We start from the raw sequence: 22,080 nt of genomic DNA, 5'->3' as shown, positions 1-22,080 counted from the left end.
CACTGACAGGGTGCAGCTGGGCAGGGAGCTGTTTTCGGACCCAGGCAAGGATTTTTTGGTGGTGACAGCATGGTCCAGAGCTGGGGGACAGCCATGATCCGCTGCCTGCACTCCCCTACCCAGGGCTTTTGGTTAGCAGATCACAGTTTTGACACATCTCCAGCTTGTGCTATCACCACTGCAAAATGCTGGCCCTAGCCTCAGCCCCAGAGCAGCTCCCCACACAGCTGCACACCCTGCCAGTGCTACTTGGGCCGGTCTCTACGGAAAACCTGGCCCTACTGCTTCTGGAAACCAGCCACAGCAATGTGGGCGGGGGCTCCTGGGAAATGGAGTCCGCCTCAGGCCTCATCTGGCCCGTGGGTCAGACTTTGCCCACCCCTGGTCTATACCTGTGGTCTTTCCACGGACTTTCCCGATAGAGCATCTTATTAAATAGGCATACTGGATTTTACACAGCAAAGAAATACTTGCTAATTTTGATTATTTGTAAAGTATATGTTTGAGAGATGCAAAACAAAATCTCATCATTTTTATTTAAATGTCACTCTAAATCAGGGGTGGGTAAAAAGCGGCCCGCCAGGCCATGGGGCCCCTAAAAAATTTAAAAGATTTTAATATTTATCTGCTCCTGGCTGCCTGTCGTGCAGCCCCTGATGGTTTACCAAAACTCAGTAAGCAGCCCTCCGCCTGAAATAATTGCCCGCTCCTGCTCTAAATGTATGTGTTAGGTTTTGATTAGATAAACTTTTTTAACATACTAAGAGATTTCCCAGATCTATCCATTCTAATTATGTGTAGTTTGGCAGGCAGTCTTGTTTAGCTTTATTGTTATGGAACTGCAATGTCTGATTATGGTGTGTCTTAGGCGGGGCATACATGGGATGTTTCCTCTCCATTTGGCAGCTTTAAGTGGATTTTCAGACTGCTGCAGAAAACTCCTTTCATCAGGTAGGATGATCTCTTTAAAATGTTTTGGTTACTTTATACGTAATTAGTAATCCTTAGTGCTTTCAGTGTGGAATTAATATTAATGTCTTATTGCAAAGTATATAGAAATGAATAGTTAGTTGACTTTATAACTGAGGATCTGTACTAGAATCTTCGAATTACTGACCGTAGTTAAAGTTGGCACTAGCTTTCTGTGGTAAGCCCCAGTTGCAATCTTTTAGAATTGTACCAGGAGTGAAGCAGTGGGTATGAAAGCCCACAAATTTGATTTGTACAGTCTATAATGATTCAAAACATAACATGATTTCAAAGAGTGAGGGAGCAAGACTCTAACATCTGCAAAACATAGTTACCCCCAGCCATCATGGCAGTCTAGTGCAATTTGGCTTACGCCAGTGATACCCAAACCTGTGGCCCCCATGGCTCTAAATTGTGGATAGCTTCATTAAGAAAATAATTAGTTTTGAATTGGATCAAGACCAAAAGTAACTTTGGCTATTGCATTGTTCCACTTGGGGCCAGGTAAATGTTAGCAAAGAATAGCTGAGGAGGGAAAAAGGTTGAGCAATAGAAGATGAGAAATGGCCACCATATAGATTTCCTGATTCTCCCCAGCCCCAGCACAAAGTAGAACAGCTTGCTGAAACTTGCACCAGGTAACAACTGTCCTTTAAGGACTATATTCTATCTAGGAACGGGAAGAATACAGCCATTTTGCTTTTCTGTCCTCAACAGCCCCCTCTACTCAAGGTGCTACATCAGATGTATGCATACTTCAGCCTTCCATAGGTCTAAGGGATTTCCAACAGAGGACTTGCAGGTGATTTTTTTTTTCCTTATGTGAATTGGGCAGAGGGGCATAGTCCAGGTGAATCATCTTCCCTGAAGAAACAGCATTGATCACTTTTTAAATATACTCAGTCCTCAAACTGAACAGGTTGAATACTGCTATCCTAGAAAATGCTTTTTTAATATATGGAAGTTAATATTGATACATATCTTTACTCAAAGTAACTTCTCTTTTGTGGAGGAGAGATTGGTTTGCATGTATATTCAGAATCTTGAGAGAGAATTTGTCACCACTCTTCACAGACTTAGTGAAGTCAGTTTTGCCGCTGTGATGGATAGCCCTTAGGGAGGTACTGATGTCAGGCAATTTGGTAATCTATGGATAAACAGAATGGAGAATTTTATATCTGTTGGAAGTGAGGGAAAGCACCAGAATGGGGCAGTGGAGAAGCAGCCCATTTTAATATTAATAATATCACTTAAGTTGGACTTGGGATGCAGGAAGTGAGGTAGCATTGGGTGAGGAAATAGACTGAGGGAAAATGGAATTCATTCCTTTGCAGATCACTAGTTTTGGTCACTGAATCCTTCAAGTTTAAAAAATATGAATTCCCAGGCAAAAACAAAACTGGAGTTCTGGTCATAAGCATCTGTTACTCAGGAATAAAACTCTTAAAAGAATATTGTAGTTTTCTCAAACCATATATGTAGCTTGAACACTTGGTTGTTTCTTACTATTATTATTATAACCTCAATTTTAAACTAAGTATGGAATTGCACTGTTAAAGTCACTTAGATAACTTGTAATCCTCATAGTCCTTACCAATGTTCCACCCTGCATGCCTGTGCACTTTGTGTAAAACAGATACATTTTGGTGAAAGAATATTTCAGAGTTCATTTATGAGAATATATGAATTGCCATACTGGATTTGGCCAGTGGCTCATCAAATTTAGCATCCTTTCCAGTTGTAGGCAGCCACTAAGTATTTAGGGGGAATATGTTAGAAACTTCTTTATTGAACATTTAAAGAATAATCGGCTCTTAAAGAGGCTGGCTTGTGCCCTGAAACATGAATTTGTATATCTTAAAAAATTCCATATAATGCAATTTAATTTTCTTGCTATTTTTAATGCTTAATCCTTTTTTGAGCCATATAAGAAAGACCTGAGCCTTCATGGTATCTGTGACAGTGAATGTTACAGTTTCATTTTGTGATTTGTTTACAAAAGCGTTTCCTTTTACCTGTTGTACATTTCTTTGACTTAGACTAAAATTTCAGGTTCTTAAGTTTTTTCTCCTGCATGAAGATGCGGCTTAGGGTAAAGGCATGGCTTTCTGCTGGGGAAGATTTACTTCCTTCATTTTCATACAGCATTGCATAAATCTCAGTTCATCATCTTAAATTAGAGCAGTTCTTGAGCTAGCTCATCTAACTTATGATAGTTGAGTGTATCTTATCTCAATTCTCAACTGCAGTCAGTCAGATGAGCCCTGTCAGTGTGTGTGGAAGCGGTTAATATAGGAGTTGATTCTGTCACTGCTCTAGATAAGAGCTCCTATAGGAAGAATCCAAAACTTTGTTTTCTACAAAGTTGTGATACATGAGTACTATTTTTCTTTTACATGCCCTATTGTGCCCCTCTTAATAACATTCAAGAATTATCTTGGCAAATCCCCAGTTATCTCTTAATCTACTAGCTTTGAATAATTTAAAAATTGATACGATTGTGGCGGGAGCACATGCATATGGTTAGCAGGGGAGTAATACTTTAATGTGTAAAATTGTGACTACGTGAAGTGGGTGTGTGGATTATCTTACCTGAACATCCTCAGTATGGTATATTTTAGCAAAGAGACATGTTTGTGTCCACTGACCGTATAGAGGCTTAAAATAAAAATAATATCTGCGGTAGTGAGAAAATCAACATGAGCAAAGCAAGACACTTAGATCATCGGTCAATTTTCATTGTCACTATGGTGTATGGTTTTGAAGAGTTGTATAGTCCCTTGCATTTAGGAGCAAACTTAAGGCTGCTTTGGTGATCGTAACTGTGCATCTCCATACATTCCAATATTTGGATTTAAGTAAGATCTTAAATTTGAATTTCCAGGGTTCTTACAACATTTTTGAGAAAACTACACCATTCTCTAAAGGGTATTTTTCCCCTTAACTGGTATTTACAACCTTCACTCCAGCTTAATGAAGTTCTTTGCCTGGGAATAGAAACCTAAACTGAAGGATGAAATAATGCGAGTAGCTTCTGGATTTAGTAATGCTGACATCACTCTTAAAATGATTGCTATACAGAACACTGTATATTAAGGTGAGTAGTACTAGCTTATTCTTAAATGTTGCTATTACACATTTTTTGCAGATTTTGTTTGGCAATATTTTTAAACAAAACCAGTAAGCAAAGATTATTCCATCAAGAACTTCTAGCACTAATGCTAGTTAACTTACATATTTATTGTCATTCCTCTTCTATGCAGTCAAAATTAACATGGTTCTTGAAATACAAAATGCTGCTATTTGCAGTATTACAAATAGTAAATGGTTTTTAAAAATATTTTGACATTAACTGTTCTAACAAATATAAACATGCATTATGGCATTATAACTTAGAAACTGCTGATAGCAATTTGGTAAAAGAGATGAATACTGTTTAGTGACACCATATATTAACTCTTTTTGTAGGTTTTGATATAGATACCCCAGATGACTTTGGCAGGACTTGTCTTCATGCAGCTGCAGCTGGCGGGTATGTAGCAGCATTGCCTTCAGTTTTACTTTTCAAAATTACTTATCTTCCCAGTCCTTTCTCTCATCTTTGTACCTCTTGGAGGTAGGTAAATATGAATATAATTTAAGAACACAATAAATTTGTGAAATGCAATTTCTACTTGGTAATTTAATCAGTAATTGAATTAGTGGCCAAGTATAATCAGTCTTGTACCCCTTTCAGATTTGGGATTAACATGGATTTACTATACAGCAGGTTTGCTAACTTCTAGAACTTACAGGCAGAACCATCCCTTGGGCGGGTGAACCAGGGTGACTGCCCCACATTTCGGCCACTCACCAACCTCCCCCCTCCCACACTGCACAGGCCCCGCACAGCCTGATATGCCCCGGGCCCTGCATGCCCCTAGGGTCAGCTCTGTATACAGGTCTAAATTGTGTTATTTGGTATAGCCCTCTGTTTGGGCTATGCAGAGATCCATATGGAAAGGAGCATCACAGACTGTGATGAGCCATGGAGCCATCTATTTTCTTGTCTTCCCAACAAGTTACTTATGAGGAGAATATTTTGTCATTTCAGGTAGTCCTGAAATAAGATGAGCAAAACCGAAAGAAGGCTTCTTAACCCCCTTTTTCCCAGCACAGCTGTATGTGGGCTTACCACAATCTGCATGTATAATATGGAGCTAGTTTTCACGTTTATAAACGTTTAGGCTGCTTGGAGTTGTTAGTTGGACCCTTGCCCACCATCTGTATAGATCAGGTGCTTTAGTGAGGCTTTTTTGGTGCTTTTATCTAATAGCTGATTGAATCAAAAAGCCCCACTGAAGCACCTGGTCTATATAGATGCTGCAGAGCTGAGTCAAAAGTAGCACATGCTTCTTTCAGTAAGGTGCTTTTTTTAAAATATCTGCAAGCAGCCTTACTTATTTAAACAAGGTGCTTTCCAAAAAATAAGAAAGTGTTGGATATTTTTATCAGTATGTGAAGGAAATAAAGGAAAATGTGAATGAAAACATAGAAGAACTGGAGAAACCCATCAGTTAACCCAAAATGTTCATACTATGTGTGTGGTCTGGATTTACGTTAACCAGAAGCAAGGAAATACTGGTCAACAGTACTTGCTAATCTGTTGAATTATAATCCAGATTATTCATATAGTAAGAAAGATGGAATTTAACTAGTTGATAGGAACTATAAGCAATTCTGAAAAAAGTTTTTAGGTCCTGATTATGCAACCAGATAATTATGTTCTTTAATGTTAAGCATAGGAGTAAGCTTACTGCATATGAAGCAGGCATATAAATAAAGTTTAAGGAGGTTCATAAATACATATTTAGTCCGTATAAAATTAGTATGCTGCATGTAAAATTCTTGAGTTCATTTGGGTTTTGCAAAAGTTTACTTGAAAACACAAATATAAAAATAAACAGTGAACTCAAGTTAATATGCCACTGATTTAATTTGCTGCTGTTTAAATTTCCTACCAGCACCGCCCTCTTCACCCCCCCCCAGTCAACTCTTAAAATTAGTCATTACTGGATAGTTTGTCATTATTTGCATTGTATTCCCCGTGGAATGGTGAATTAACCAGAATCTAAAATAAAGTGGAACTTTGAGTAAAGGTGGGTGGTATAATATGGGGAGTAGATCATGGTACATATTCAGGTGCACATTGCTTTAAAAAAAAGTCAGGTTAAGAGTGCTCCATGTACATCCTGTGTAAAGAACTTGTAAGCAAGAGAGGTTTTTTAGTATATTAAAAGAAATAGTAGCTTTCATATGCATATCATATTTCACAATGATAGAAGGGTTAAAAAAAAACTGGGCTTGAATATAAAAAAGGTCACTCATGATGTAATTTGACTTTTCTTCTCAGTTTTAAGCTTTGTTCCACACTAGTAATAACTTTTGTCAGTCTGAAAAATATTTTACGTCTATTGTCAATAACATTCATATTGCAATAGTAAATTCATCGCTTGCATTGCAAGCTTTCTTTTTTGTGAAAAATATGAATAGGTCCTGAACCAAACAAACAGCATTTAGAAACAAAACTTGCCCTAACCTGAATTTTGGCTACACACTCCCGGCATGGAGTAATTTTTTTCCTTATTAATTTACAATTCTTCCAAATTAGGAGGGCTTTTCTGTAGGAATTTGGGTTAATCCTTTAGACTCTTACTAATGTTAAGGGCCTTTGAAATCAACATAACTTCTACCTTTGGATCTAGGATTATTTATGGGCTTTAGTTTTTTTGTTTTTGGGGGGGTTTTTGACACAACTTTTAAGTTTGTTTTGAGTGGAATTTTTAATATGAAATGTCTCTTCCATCACGGTTTAGTTTTGTTTTGGTAAAAATGTTATGATAAATACCTAGGCAACAGTTCTGACATTTTGGAAAACACTGTGACTGCAAACTATATATTATTCAAGCAATGTGGCATTGTTACAGGAATTTGGAGTGCCTAAACCTTCTGCTCAACACTGGTGCAGACTTCAACAAAAAGGACAAATTTGGGAGGTAGGCCACAACATTCGAAATCAAAATAATGTGGAATTTTATTGAAATGCACATTCTATGTGAAGGAGCCCATATTCCATTTCCCTACCCAGCATTTTAGTAGTAGTGTAACTGTTCGGGGGGAGAGGCAACCAGAGCAGCAGGCCTGAGGACCACCCTTTTTTAGCCACTACTATTGTCAACATGACAGCTGCTGCCACCCTGTATGTTACTGCTGTCTGGGGTGCAGAGCTGCCCTTCTGTACCTCTGGTTTTGAGCTAGGTATTATGGTATTCATAATAAATGAATGGGAATCCAGTAGAGGCACCTCTTGCCAATTTTACCCAAGTATAACCTACTAAAAGCCCCTGGTTGTTTTTGTTTGTTATGAGAAGCTATTTATTTCCCTCTCCAACTCTCCAGTTGCTTTGATATGTTGATGCTTTTATAGATAAATATTATATATAAGGCATAATCTGATGCTTGCAGTGCTCAGCTGTGGCATTATTGAAGAACGCCCCAGTTAATGCATCTTCTTAGCATAGAAGTCCACTTTATCATCTTGTGTCTGAACATTTTGCATGCATATTCTAAATAAAATCTGAATTCCTGTATTAATATAGGTTACCATTTAGGTTCCTGTATTTACCATTACTTTCTCCTACCTCATTTCTTCTTTCTCTTACTTCTGTCCTTAGCTCAAGAAAACTATGTAAGTGCAGGCAGTGTGCAAGGCAGAGAAAAGAGTCACTGTCCAAAAGGAATAATAGACAAGTAAACAGATGCTCTGGAAGAACCAGAGGCGAGAATTTATCATAAATATTTTTCACAGCATTAGCTGTGGAAAGAGAAATTTTAAAGGAATCTGGTCCTACTATCCACAGCCAAGCTATGCGCATGGAGGTCAGGACAATCATCTGTTTATAAACTGTTTCCTTTGAAACACCACTTGTGATCTTGGCTAACAGCTGAGGGATCAATGGTGGGAGCCTCTTCTTTGAGGTTGCATGTAAGATTTTTTAATCTGCTCATTATATTTGAACCAATAATGAGTTTATTTGAGGTAATTGCTGATGATGGAAGGATGACAAAGATCTGGAGAACAGGTAGAAAAAGGTTAACAAATAGGAAAGAAGGAAGGAGAAATGAGAAGATCCGTAATGTAACATAATGTAGGACAAAATTCTCACAAATGTCGAAGTCCCACTGTCAAAAGTAACTTGGAAATCTGAATTTCTTTTTTTTTTTTTTTTTTGAGAATGGACTTAAATCCTTAAGCCACTTAATAGCTTTTCAAATTTTATCAAAGACCTTTATTATTGGGAATTGTTTATATGTTTTATGTTGGAAGGGGTTTCTCTCAAGCTGTTTCTCCAAATAGTTTTCATGTGAAAAGAAAACTTCAAGCTTAAAAAAACCAAATCACAATTTTTTAACTTGAATGAAATTATTGAGCTATTTTTGGTATACTAGAACAGGAGGAAATGAGCAATTGCTCCTTAAAGGTTTCCATTTAGTTCTGCTCCTTAAATTCTAAATTCTAGTGCACTTTCAAATAGTACTACAAGGGGCATCTACTTTGGATCTCTTCAGGGTGGTTTAAATTTCTTCCTAAATCAACTGTCAAATTTGTTTAACCTTCATTTAGTGATTTTGCACCACTGATGATTAAACTAATTTTTAGGGAGCGCCTCACCATGGCAGCACAGCCAAAGCGGAGCTCCCAGTGGTGGCAGCACCAAGCCTCTCTGCCCTCCTACATTGTCTTAACATTAAATTGTTAAGCCATTCAGTAAAATTGTTATCTATTGTGCAAATAGATAAATTAACAGGAGTTGTCATAACAAACTTCATCTCCTTATGTGTACACTTCCCCTTTACACACAAGCTGTGCACATATTGGCTGACAGACATATCTCCTGAACTGCTACTGCATTTTTAAATGCTTCACTGGCAATAGTTTTAATTATTATGTATAATACAATGAGATAAAATAACAGGAAAATGAAATAGATTGTAAATAATTGTTATTTTATTTTTAATTTGCTACATCATTAACCTGTTTTTGCTATTACTTACTGCTTATCTCTTTGTGTTTAAATGTATACTGCAGAACTCCACTCCATTATGCTGCTGCCAATTGTAATTACCAGTGCCTCTTTGCCCTTGTGGGATCTGGAGCTAGCGTGAATGACCTTGACGAGAGGGGTTGTACTCCACTGCACTATGCAGCTGCATCAGACACAGATGGAAAGTAAGTATTCTGTCTTGTACAAAAGGCTGAATAGTTAAGGGTCTCCCAGCTGTTATATTTTGTTGTCTTACATTCTGAAATCATATTGGCCAAATGTAATATATTTAGATTTTTTTTGAGCACGACTAAATGAAATTTGACTGGAATGTGGGCTTGTTAATTTGTAAGAAATACTTCTGTTTATAGCAAGTTTCTTTTTTAAATAGAATAGTTACACTGAGGTGTATTGTAATTTTTCTCTTTGATTTTTAATGGCATTATTTTAATTTGGGTTTTTGCTGGATGTATCTATACATACAGTTAAGCCAGAGTAATAAACTCCAGTACAGGCTGTGCCAGAGAAAACTACTCCCAGGCACAGTGTTTACATGTGTGCCTGGGACCACAGCAATTTGACCCAAGGCAGAGCAACTCTGCCGGATGACAGTGTTGAGCTGGCTGGGTAACAAGGGTGCTACAGTGTGGGGCTAGAGGGCAAGCAGCCCCCTCGTGCCCCAGCCAGGCCCTGTCACAGTCTACACATGTCACAGAGCACATAACTACTCTACTCTGCTGTATGATAAGACTGTCCAGGACTGTGCTATCCTATGGTGGAGTTGATTTACTGTGCCCTAATACCAGCACACATGTTGACTGTGACACTTTACTGCAGACCTAGTCCATTCCGCAGTAAAGCGCATGTGTAGATGCACCCAGTGTAAAGAAAATTCCTAACCTATACTCTGCACAAAACTTGAGTAAATATAGCTGGTGCCCTGACTTATGAAACTACCTGATAGGTACAATTGCTAGAGGCCTTTCTAGTAAAAATTCTCATATTTAAATTCTGATGACAGTTGCTGGAAAGTCCTTACCTCTATTGCATGTTTCTCATGTGGGATCATGGAGTTGTGCCTCCCACTGCCGGTGGGCAAGCAGGGAGCGCCTTACCATGGCAGCACAGCCAATGTGGAGCAGCACCAAGCCTCTCTGCCCTCCTTCACTGGGTCCTGCCTGCTGGGCCACAGAGGCCCCCGGGGGGAGGGCAGCAGGGTGGACAGTGGTGAGCCTGCAGCAGGCAGCCTGCTTCCTCCCCCACCCTCCATGGGCTTCACTGGATTCTGCTTTGCCTGTGCTGCTGGGGGTGTGGAGAAGGCCATGTGTTCTGCCTTTGCATTTTGAAAAGGTGGTCACCCTAGGTGCTGCCAAACTCCAAAAAAGGTGTGGAGGGGTGCCCTGACTCTAAAAAAGCTGAGAACCACTGGTATAGAGACTAGCTGTATATAATTTGTAAGGATTTTTAAAGAGTAATGATGTCAGTAATATTGGCAGTTTGTACCCCTCGAAGCTTATCATTTTTATTGTCTATCTGCACTTGTCTTCTGTGTAGGGTTTTACTAGTTGCCAGCATTAGTTGGGATGAATTTTTCTTTAATTAATCCCTTAATTTAATTCCTAGCTAGATTTTGAGTTTCACAATTCTTCCAGTGTCTCAGCACCACAGTGTTTCTGCAGGTGACATTGTTTTGCCATCTTACAAAGGCCAGATTATGAATCGAGTCCATCACCAAATGCTAGCATTTTACAGCCACTTATGACAGCAGCATATAAGGGACTTTGGAAGTAACTCAAAGAATGGTCTCCAAAATGCTCCATATATTACTGCTCTGATTGACTCTCTGAAAGGCATAACACAGCAGTGTGGTTTGAGGGACAACTTATTATATTGATGTTGCAGGATGATTAAGAACAGCTGAGGAATGAGTTATGCCCAGTTAGGAGAATAATAGAGGAGAATAATATTAAAAACAAACTAAATGAATACCAGGCTGGTATATGAACACAGAAGGCAATGTGAGACAAATTTGCAATAAAGAGTTTCTGGAGTATTTCTCTAAACTTCTTATATCCTTTGTGATAAAAATGTGTGTATCTGCTTCCTGAGATTATTTTGAGACAATAGCATTTATCCTAAAGATCTTTTCCCCATTTATTTCTGGAGACAGTCTTTTTGCATCTTTATCAAATGCTTTTAATACTGGGTATTTGATCAGTAAGCCTTATTTCTGAACCAGATGAATTGGTTGGAAAAAATAGAGACAAGTGAACACAATTCTGTTTGTAAAGGAAATCTATGCTTCTCTGACCTTAAAATTATTTGATAATCAGCTGCTTGATTTATAAATGAGAAATCAGACATACTTATTTGAACTTTCAAAAATTCTTTGATCAAGTCTCCTATAAATGGGCTATCAAGGAAGCTAATGTAATCATGGGATGCAAGATAAAGATCCATGATAAACGAGACAGGAACAAAGATCAGTTTTGCTTCAAGTGTATTTTGCTAGATATGTTGATGTGCAAAATGTATCAATCCAGATAGATTGCTATAAACTTATCATATTTAACATATGTTTTAATGACATATGCTTAATGATGTTGGAAAATTTATGAATAACACAAAATTACTTAGGTTAGTCAAATGTAAGGAATGATAGAGAATTAATAAACCTATGCGATGGGGTTGGTGAAATTCAGTTATGATAATGCATGTTGAAAAGGATATTTCCACCCTGTTTAAACATATCTCCCACAAAATTCTGATAAATAAGTAAGGGAAATATAGACTAGATCAGGTGTTTTCAACCTTTTTTAACAGGTGTACTGCTTCGGATGGGGGGGGGGTGCTCACATGCGGGGGGGGTCACATACTATACTGCTGCCACCCAGCCCCGCTGCTGCTGTGACCTGCTTTCCCATGGCCAGTTGGACATGCGGCTCTGTGGACTGCTGACAGGCCTTGCACCCAGCCAACCGTGTTGTGCCTCCCATCTGTCACCCTCATTTCCCCCCTCCCCCCCCCCAGCCTTGCTCCTGTGAGGCAGCAGTGTGAAGTGGTGGGTGGCAGCAGCAGCTGCCATTTGCAAGCCTCCCTGCCCCACATCCATCTTCAGAGGGGCACTGCTGCCCTGCTCACCCTCTCGTACCCCTTATTACCTTTCCTGGTCCCCCTGGGGGTATGCATACCCCTGATTGACAACCCCTGGACTAGATAAATGCAGACTAGCACTGTAAGGTGGATATATAACTGATTGGATCATCATACTCAGCAAGTACTCATCAGTGGCTCAGTGTCTGGCTGGGACGAGGTATTAACTGATATTTCCCAGGGGCCTGTTCTGGGTCAAGTATTGTGTAGTATCTTCATTAATAATTTGGACAATGGGATTGACCGCATGCTTAGCAAATTTGCTGATGACATCAAGTTGGGTGAAGTTGCAGATACTCCAGAGGGTAGGGCTAGGATCCTGAATCTCCTAGATAGACTGGAGAAATTTTCTGTAATCTATCAAATGAGATTCAACAAGGATAAATGCAAAGTCTTGTACTTGTGATGGAATACTTGTGTACACAAATACAGAATGGAGGATGAGTGGCTAGACTGCAGGGAAAGACCTGGGAGTTATAGTAATCTAAATTGAATACGAGCCAACAGTGTGCTCTTGTTACAAAAAAACCCCCAGTGGCATACTGGGTTATATCTACCAGAGTCACTTGCAATTCAAGAGAAGCAATTCTTCTGCTCTCTTCAGCCCTGGTGAGGCCTCCTCTGGAATGTACAAAGGATGTGGACAGTTTGGAAAGAGTCTGGTGCAGAGCAAAAAAACAAATATTAGATGCCTTGGAAACATGGCTCACGAGGAAAGGTTGAAGGAATTAGGGTTAAGGAGCTAAATCAGCCTTTCTTATTTGCACTTCTCTCATATTTCTAAATCAGAAACATATAATAATATTTATTATTATATTATATTTAAATGTGTAAAGAGATTATTTGACTCTTAGCATTATAGTCACAAAGTATGAAGGGAAACAACATAGTAGGTTACAGAAAAGATTAGTCACTTGTGGACAAAAATATCCAGTTTTATATTAGCTAAAATCAAAATTTACTTGGAGGGCACATTTACGCATCAAGTTAAAAGGGATCTTTCTCCCAAGTTATATTACATGCATGTAAAATCACCCAGACAGACATCATCCTCATATTTTCTAGTATGGCCATTGCCATACAGATTGCTGAGCCAAGCAGATCACTAGTCTGATTAAATGTAGTGTGGTAATTTTGTAGATTCTATGTTTCATATAATAAAATTGGATTCTTGTTTTATTTTCAAGCAAGGATTGGTGTACCAGTTACTGGAAAAGTAGAATTTTAATATTATGAATATTTAATTTGCCACTTTTCATAGGTGCCTGGAATACTTACTAAGAAACGATGCAAATCCAGGGATTCGAGACAAACAAGGATATAATGCAGTTCATTACTCTGCTGCTTATGGTCATCGCTTATGTCTTGAATTGGTAAGAAAATATTATGGAATTAAAGTTGCCAGCCACTGTTAAAAAGGAAGATGATGCAATGGTTAGGATGCTAACTGAGATCTTAAGTCTTGGGTTTGATTCTCTCATCAGGCAAGATCTCCCACATATCTTGGACAATTTGGGTTCAGATGTACAAATGTGTTTAGCAGCTGGACTCCCATTTCAGTGCCTAACGCCCAGTGAAATCAATAGGACTTAGGTCCTTGAATACCTTTGTGCATTTGGCCTTTAGTTTCTCTAGCCATAGACAGTCATGGATTTGGAGTGCTCTGAAATCTGGAGGGATTCAAATTTTGCATACTTCAGCTCTGTGCAGATGTCCAGCATGCAGACTACTTCAGAAGAGATGCAAAGGCGTGCAGCAGCACTGCTTTTCAGACCTCGCTGTTTGGATCACTGTCTGTCCATGGTCTCTGCATCTCAGTACCCCCTTGGAGCTCTGCATGTAAGTTTCCAAACTTACCTATAAATTGCAGAGCTACAAAGTTTCTGTTGAAACAGGAATATGTTTGTGGCAGTTCCACCACTTTTGTAACACTGCAAATTTGTTGACACTGAATGTGTCAACACTCACTTTTTGTAGCACTTTAGGCTGCTTACATGTAAACTCCACCCCCCCCCAAAAACAAAACAAAACAAAACCCAGCTCTTTACTTTAAACTCCATGCGCCCCCACACCAAATCCAGCACATACACAGTAGAGGCATTGTGTTAGTTTGACCCAGCTCTCCCAAAATCTGTATAGATCAGGCACTTTAACAGGGCTTTTTTGGTGCTTTTATCTAATAGCTGATTGAATCCCCTTCAGATAAAAGCGCCAAAACGCCCCACTGAAGGAGCTGATCTATACAGTAGGGCTGTGTGAAACAGCAGTGTTCTGCTTTGACTTCTGTTTCAATGGAACAGTTTTTCATTTCGAGTTGTGTTTAGTTTCAAAAGCACTGTTCCATTCCGTCAAAATGGTTTTGCTGTTTCGATATTTCTCCCATGTGCTATAATGGGGAAGCATGAAACCGCCTATAACTTTGTAATTTCTTGCCTGATTCTGATGAAACTTGCAGGGCTGGTAGCCTGTCCTGTGGGCATGAACCCTGCCAAGTTTCAAGGAAATCAGTGCAGGGGTTTCTAGGAAATTGCACCTTGGGCTGCTGACAAGCAGGAGCTGGGGAGCAGGAGCAGTTTCCTGTGATCCAGCAGGCAGATCAGGGAGCCTGCATCCCTGGGAGGAATCCAACAGAGCCCCTGCAGCCCTTCCAGAGGTGCAGGCAGGCCCCCAACCTGCCTGCTGGATCACAGGTCCCTGCTTCTGCTGCCTGGGATTGAGCCTGGCTGGGAGAAGAGCCTCCCACCACTGGGCTCAGTTCCCTGCCCCTCGTAGCACTGGAACTCAGCTTGGCTGGAGGAGGTGCTTCCCTCAGCCCAGCTGAGTTCCCCAGCACTGCAGGCGGCAAGGAACTGAGCCTGGTGGCTGGAGGCACTTCTCCTAGCCGGGCTCGGTTCTCAGTGGCTCACAGCCCGTGGAACTCATCCCGGTGGCGGGAGGCACTGGCTCTGCCCACCTTCTGCCACTGGGCTGAGCTTCATGGGGCTGGCAGAGCCGATCAGAGCACAGCCTGGCATTGGAAGGCGGGAAGAGCCAGGGCTGTGCTCTCTGCCGGGCTGTGCCACATGGGGCTGTGGAGCTGCTCAGACTGCAGTCCTGGTTCTCCCCTACCTCTCATCACCTGGCTGCTGCTTTGAAACATTTCAGCTGGCTTTGTTTCATTTGAGGCTGTTTTGAAGCCCTTTTGTTTTGTTTCAATTTAGCTGTTTCGAGCTCGAAACTAGTCAAAACAACGTTGAAATGAAACAGCCAGTGAAGCTTTGCACAGTTCTCTTATACAGGTGCTGCAGAACTGGGTTGAACCTAACGGGTTGCTTCTTTTGGTAAAGCACTTTTTTTGTTTTATTTTTTCCATGTCTGTCAGCAGCCATAATGGCTTTTATAGCATTACAAAAGCCACGTGTTTCTAAAGCCTGAGTATGCTATTTGACATTTTGATTTTCTCTTTAATGTTTACAGTACTTTTCTGAAGAATTGCCTATGTTTTCTCAAATTTATTTAAGTCTGTTGAACTGCTTAAATGTTTTTAATTGCAGATTGCAAGTGAAACGCCTTTAGATGTTGTAAGTGTGTGTATTCTTTTTATCCTTAAAGTTGTACATATCAAAATAGGGGCATTCTGTTTTGGAATGCTATTGTGTATCTGTGTTCAAGTGCTATGTTTTATATTTGCAATTAAGAAAAAAAAAAATTAAAACATAAAGTCTCTTTAGAAGCCTGGTTTGGATTTAAACCAGTCATAATACCTTATTTATTAATAGAACGATCATGCTAATTACAACTTCTCTTCAAATAGTGGAATCCAATGTTTGAAATGCATCTCTCTCTTTTTTTTTTTTTTTTTTTAAAAGGTGGGGGCCTGAGGGAGTGGAGGATAGCCACATATATTTCCAAAGATTTTGGATTCTCCTGTACAGGAGTCCCTCGCCATTCAGGGGGGATACGTTCCAGAGCTCCCCATGAATAGCGAAATCTGCAACTACTGATGGGGCTCCCCATCAGACCCCACAACCACCCCCTCCTTCCCTCCTCCCCATTGTTTGTGGGGCTCCCCTGCAGCACCTGGGGACTGACCCCTTCCTCCCAAGTGCTGCTGCGGCTGCCACCGTGAGAGAAGATGCCTCTGCCACTGTCTCCCTCCATGTCCCTAGCACTTGCTCTCCGCCCACCTTCTGGCTCTGCCCTCCCCAGTGAATGTTTGAATCCGCAAATGTGGAGTTTGCGAATAGCAAAGGTTTCCTGTATTTAATTTAGATTAATGTGTCAAAGAGCTTTGAATAATCCAGCATAATTACATTGTAGCACTGTTTTCTTCCCTTTTTTTCTTCCCCCTTCCCTCCTTGCTGTTGGAGGAATTTATGCATTTGACTTTTCATTTCTTCCCTCCATCTCATCTACCCTAACTACTTGGCTCTTGCATTTTCAGTTTCTCTCATCTTGCCTTATGTTCCACTCCTATGCAGGGCTTTCCCCTTGTTTGTAAACTTTCAATTTAAAAAACAAAACAAAACAAAAACCATATTTCCAGAAGTTTATTTTATGTGATAAATTCACTGTTCAGAAAATTAAACAGCCTATAGTTGGGGGGGGGATACATGTAAAATTCAAAGTTTTTAAAAGATAGAAATAATAATTTAATATATAATTCATGGAGAAAATATATTGCCGTATCATATATGTAGATTTTGGGGCATTTTAATCTCTAAGTGGTTAGGGATACCCTGTCTCATACAGTTTTTTGTTTTTGTTTTGTTTTGTTTTTTTAATGTTATAGGCCTTATTTTTTTCCATTTAATTTCTATTTGTATTTCTACTAGCTAATGGAAACATCAGGTACTGATATGCTGAATGATTCGGACAACAGAGCACCAATTAGTCCTTTGCACTTAGCTGTAAGTATTTGATTCTCTAAATGTTGAGTATTTGGTCTATTTTGATTATTTTATATATGAAGGCAACATTGTACTGAGCATTAAGACTGTTTTGATTCATTTCAGTGATCTATTTACAGAAGAACAATTATAGTTTACAACTACTAATACACAGTCTCTCTTCTGTGAATTACACAAGATAACATTTGCATCTTATTTGTAAAAAAAAACCCCATCAACTGTTCAATAAGAGATTAGAAGTAGCTTAAAGTACTGAGTCGCTCACCAATTGTTAGCATTTTGCAACCACCTATTTTAAAAGATGTTATGAAAGACCCACACAAAGGAAACAAATGACTTATGGAAGTCACTAAAAGTCACCGTACAAAAGTGTAATTAAATACAAAGTAAGCAAGCTGAATAAATAATGTTTACTTTCATCTCTTCACTGTACTTGTACTAAGAGATTTAAAAAATCAAAAAGTATTTTTCCCAAATATCTCTAAAGTGCTAATATATTGGTTGTATTAGCATATAGCACCAAACTGAAAGGTGAGGTTTAAAATATGCAATAGGGAAAAAAAAAGTTACAGATTAGGTTTGGGAATGGATTGTATATATGGGCAGTAACTGAAGCACTCGCTCAAGGGGTATGAAGCACTCTTCCTTAAAGTTATTTTTTTTTAATTATGAAGAGGTTCATTGTTTTTGTAGCTCTGGCATGGGATATGACACCTTTTATGCTGATGCATTCTACGGTATGTTTTTCCAAAATGTACTCCTGATTGCTGTTTGCGTATTCTCATCTGATTTTACATTGTTCCCCATATGCCAAGTTTGGCTACCTGCTCTGTATTGAATTATTTATTCATTTTATATGGAATTTCCTGCAACCCCAGTTGTAGTTCATATGAAAAAGGAGAAAAGTGTCATACCTTTCTGTAAGTTGAATGCTTATCATTAAAAAAAACAAAACAAACTCCTCCTTTTATATTAATTTTAATTTTACTTTCTTTGTATAATCACTAAACCAGATCCTGCCATAAACTCAAGCTGCCCAGCCCACCAGCCCTGCATGGCAGGGTTGGGAGCATACTCTGTCAAATCAAAAGTTCTGTAGCTATTGTGAAAAAGATTAAATGCCAGGGCTGTGTTTAAAATTATACCTTAGTTCTTGTGCTAAGTGACTTTGTTATTGTGGTATGTAAATTCTGGAAAAACTTTATAAAGGATAAAAATTGCACTGCTAATTGGTTTCATTAAAGTTAATACACTGCCCTTTATTAAAATGCATTTTACGTTGGTTTTTACCATTCTATTATTTCCCTGGTATTTTATAAGGTTGCTGCCAGCTTTGTTTTGACCCATTGCTTCATGTACTATTCTCTGATGCTTTAAAAAACAAAAACAAGTCCTCTTTTTATATTTTAAAAAATACGAGGGTTTTTGTTTACACCTGTTGACTTCATTGAGTCTTATGCTCGGTAATAGTAAAACTCATCTCTTTTCTGGTTCCTTTGTGCATGTCTGCCTCTAGCCTCAACAGTTTTGACTTTAGTATTGCTCTTCCTGGTAAATGCCCACAGTGCTTTCAACAGATGCAGTTTAAGAGCCAGCAGCTACAGTAGTTCCTGTAAGCGATACAGCTGACAATAAACCAGATCCCCCCCCCAAATGCACAGTATACAACCTGGCAAAATAAGACATAATTTTCTCTTTCAGTTGCTGCTTTTTTTTTTTTAAGAAGGGCACAGGTTATTCTGCTGAAATTTGGTTTTTGAAGCTGATAAATCTAAAATGGCTAAATTTACATGAAGTAGCAGACACTCTTTTAAATTCATGGTTTTCTTTCTGAAATGCATGGGACTGTAATGCAAACATACTGACATAATGACATGAAAACTACATTTTTAATATTTCTTTAGGCTTATCATGGTCACCATCAAGCGCTAGAAGTGCTTGTGCAGTCTTTATTGGATCTTGATGTGAGGAACAATAATGGAAGAACACCACTGGATCTTGCAGCATTCAAGGGCCACGTTGAATGTGTGGATGTACTCATTAATCAGGGAGCATCAATCTTAGTGAAGGATTATGTTGTAAAGAGAACCCCAATACATGCTGCAGGTATGTTTTGCTGAGTACTCATTTAGCAAAACAGTTTTGGAATTGGGTTCTAGGAGAGTGTGGTAGCTATTTAATAGGTATATCTGTTCGCTTCCCTTAATGTCAGGCCAACTATGGTGTCCTGTATGTGTGCCAGGGATGTGGCTTTGCCTACATCCTTTCAGGGCCCAATTTGTGGCCACCCAAATTAGATTGGCATACCAGCAGTTATAGTTGTGTAGTGTTGCATTGCATGCTGTAACCTTCCAAATCTGAGTGGCACCCAAAATTATTTTACTTTCTGAACTAATCCAAAGGACTCTGGTAGTTTTGTGAAAAGGGAGAGGCAAAGACTGCAGTTTGTTTTTTTGGTTTTTTTGTTTTGTTTTTTTTTCTCAAGGAGTACAATGACTGACCTCTTTACTGAGGGTTTTGGGGAAAAAATGAGTTGTAATTCCTTTCTTTCCTGTTTCATTCCTGCGATAGTTTCCACAGATATACCTTTCTGAAGTATTCCTAGTATTCACTTCTTTTGTCTTTTTGCAAATAGATTTTATATTTTTGGAAAAGTTGTTACAGCAGTAATGGCTTCATGAAAAGACTGTCCTGTTGAAAAGAGCATTCCCTAAAAAAAACATTGTCTTGAGTTCCATAAGATTTATAGCCAACTCTTTGTTTGGCCTTGAATGCTCTGCTTCTTTTCATTTTCTCCCTCTTTAGTTTCCTGTAGCACTGCTAGCAACTTGGTTTGCAGAGTTCCTGCAGAGCCACATGAGTTACTACTCAGGAGCTGAGTAGAGTATGCCAAAATATTTTCAGCCCAGGAAGCCTACTGTATTTCTCAAAATATGCTTTTAAATAATCTCCCCTCTAGTTACTTTTCTTTTCACCTCTTGGCTTACCTTTCCTACTTATTGTCCATGTGTTCTCCTCTCCACTTGTTGGTGTGATCTCATTTTTCACCTCTTTACAATTGCATGTATAATATACCTAGTATTGAAATCCGCATGTGTTGATCAAAGCAGATGTTGGTTCATCATAGTGAATGTGTACTCACGATGGGCTCTAGTAGAAACTGATTTATCTTCCACTACACTAAATATAATTTCATACTGAAGGATACCTAACATGGTTTTCATATTTTACAGCTACAAATGGCCATTCAGAATGCTTGCGATTGTTGATAGGAAATGCAGAACCACAGAATGCAGTCGATATTCAAGATGGAAATGGCCAGTAAGTTTTAAAAGTCTATATTGTGATCATAAAAAATATTGCATCCTATAATGCTAAGAAAATTTTTTATTTTAATTAGTGATTTTTTAACAGATATCATATCATAATTTTTAACAGAGATATCATACATCATAATATACTTTAATGTACAGTTAGTTATACATTTAATAGACTTTTGATAATAGAATATAAAATAACCAAGAGGAGACAAATGAAGACTTCTCTGTTCACCAAACAAAGTGTGGTCTAATGGCAAAATTAGGAATTCTATATTGTACTCTTGGAAATGCATTTACCTTTCTATATCTTTAAAGCAATATCAGTGCTGCTCATGTGAATAAAGTACAAAAGACTATGAATCATTTGTAAAAGAGCTTTTTCTAAGAACAAAAGTTTGTTTTCAGAGTGTTTAAATATTTTAGTGGATCATAGACTATTAAAGTGTAACCTACATGGCAACTTCTTTTTCTCTGCTGTTCAGGACTCCTTTGATGTTATCCGTTCTCAATGGGCACACAGACTGCGTTTATTCTTTGCTTAACAAAGGAGCAAATGTAGATGCCAAAGATAAATGGGGAAGGACAGCATTACACAGAGGGGTAAGAGAATGTTTTCCTTTGGTTCTTTTCAATATAGCTTTAAACACAGATTGAGAACTTCTGCAGCTTGCATCACTTCTGCAATACTGATTTTTTTTTCTTCAATTGACTTCAGTATTTTCTTTCACTTAGTTGGTCTTCTCTTTACTATTTTTGAATGTCTACTTTTTACCTTCTTGCAATTTACCCTGTATTTTAACTTTTTTTTTCCTGAGTGCAGAAACACACGAGCTAGAAAAATAAAGTGTATTTTTTCCTATTGGGAAAATAGGAGAAGGAAGAAAAATAATATATCTGTATTGTTTTCTGTCTTACATAGAGCATGCCAAATGTTTTAAAGACCCTTCCAGATGAGACCATTAAGTCGGTCATGGAGATTACTGATTGCATTTTAAGTCCATTGAATAAGAAGTGTATGTAACCTATCATTAAGCTAATAAGGATAGTTGACTGGGGTTTCTGTTGTTTTGTTGGGTTTTTTGTTTTTCCTTTAATGTTGCTCATTTGCTGAAGCAAGAACAATTGGGCTTTTTTTGCAGTCACAGCCTTAAATATTAAGAGAGTGAAAACCATTTTATTTCTGTGTTTTGAACTATACTTGCAAGTTGTAAGCATACTCACATTTGTTTCTTTCCCTGCCAGGCAGTGACTGGCCATGAGGAATGTGTGGAAGCACTGCTTCAACATGGTGCTAAGTCCTTATTACGAGACTGCAGGGGGCGAACACCTATACACTTGTCAGCTGCATGTGGCCATATTGGTGTTTTAGGAGCTCTTTTGCAGTCAGCAACATCTGTGGATACAGTACCTGCAATAGCAGACAATCATGGATATACGTCACTGCACTGGGCTTGTTATAATGGTAAGTACAAAGGAGCAAGAGGAGGATCTGGAGAAGAAAATACTTAACATCCAGAAGTTTCTTGTCCCCAGAACTCTTCCTAGATTCAGGTTGAGTTTGGAAATAATATAAAACTTTGCATGTTTTAAAAAAAAAAAAAAAAAAAAAAATCTTAAAGGTTTATTTGCTTCTGGTGTCTAAAAAAATAACTTAAAAAAAATTCA

General features: G+C 38.6%; 1 protein-coding gene across 2 annotated transcripts in view; it reads left to right on the top strand.

Annotated features, from left to right (window-relative positions):
- ANKRD28 (ankyrin repeat domain 28) overlaps positions 1-22,080 on the top strand; it is a 117,602-nt gene that overhangs the window by 79,022 nt on the left and 16,500 nt on the right. Inside the window, exons 11-21 of one of the 2 annotated variants that reach the window (XM_019535472.1) lie at positions 869-951; positions 4,438-4,501; positions 6,936-7,004; positions 9,098-9,238; positions 13,468-13,579; positions 15,740-15,766; positions 17,021-17,095; positions 19,000-19,201; positions 20,329-20,416; positions 20,898-21,015; positions 21,658-21,877. In XM_019535472.1, coding sequence (XP_019391017.1) covers positions 869-951; positions 4,438-4,501; positions 6,936-7,004; positions 9,098-9,238; positions 13,468-13,579; positions 15,740-15,766; positions 17,021-17,095; positions 19,000-19,201; positions 20,329-20,416; positions 20,898-21,015; positions 21,658-21,877 — 1,199 coding nt within the window. The remainder of the gene's footprint in view (positions 1-868; positions 952-4,437; positions 4,502-6,935; positions 7,005-9,097; positions 9,239-13,467; positions 13,580-15,739; positions 15,767-17,020; positions 17,096-18,999; positions 19,202-20,328; positions 20,417-20,897; positions 21,016-21,657; positions 21,878-22,080) is intronic. The other variant, XM_019535480.1, reaches the window with a different exon arrangement.

This window comes from Crocodylus porosus, unplaced genomic scaffold (genome assembly GCF_001723895.1).
Source record: "Crocodylus porosus isolate Cpor-Errol unplaced genomic scaffold, CroPor_comp1, whole genome shotgun sequence".
Lineage (NCBI taxonomy): Eukaryota > Metazoa > Chordata > Crocodylia > Crocodylidae > Crocodylus > Crocodylus porosus.
This window is presented reverse-complemented; position numbering and strand designations above follow the sequence as displayed.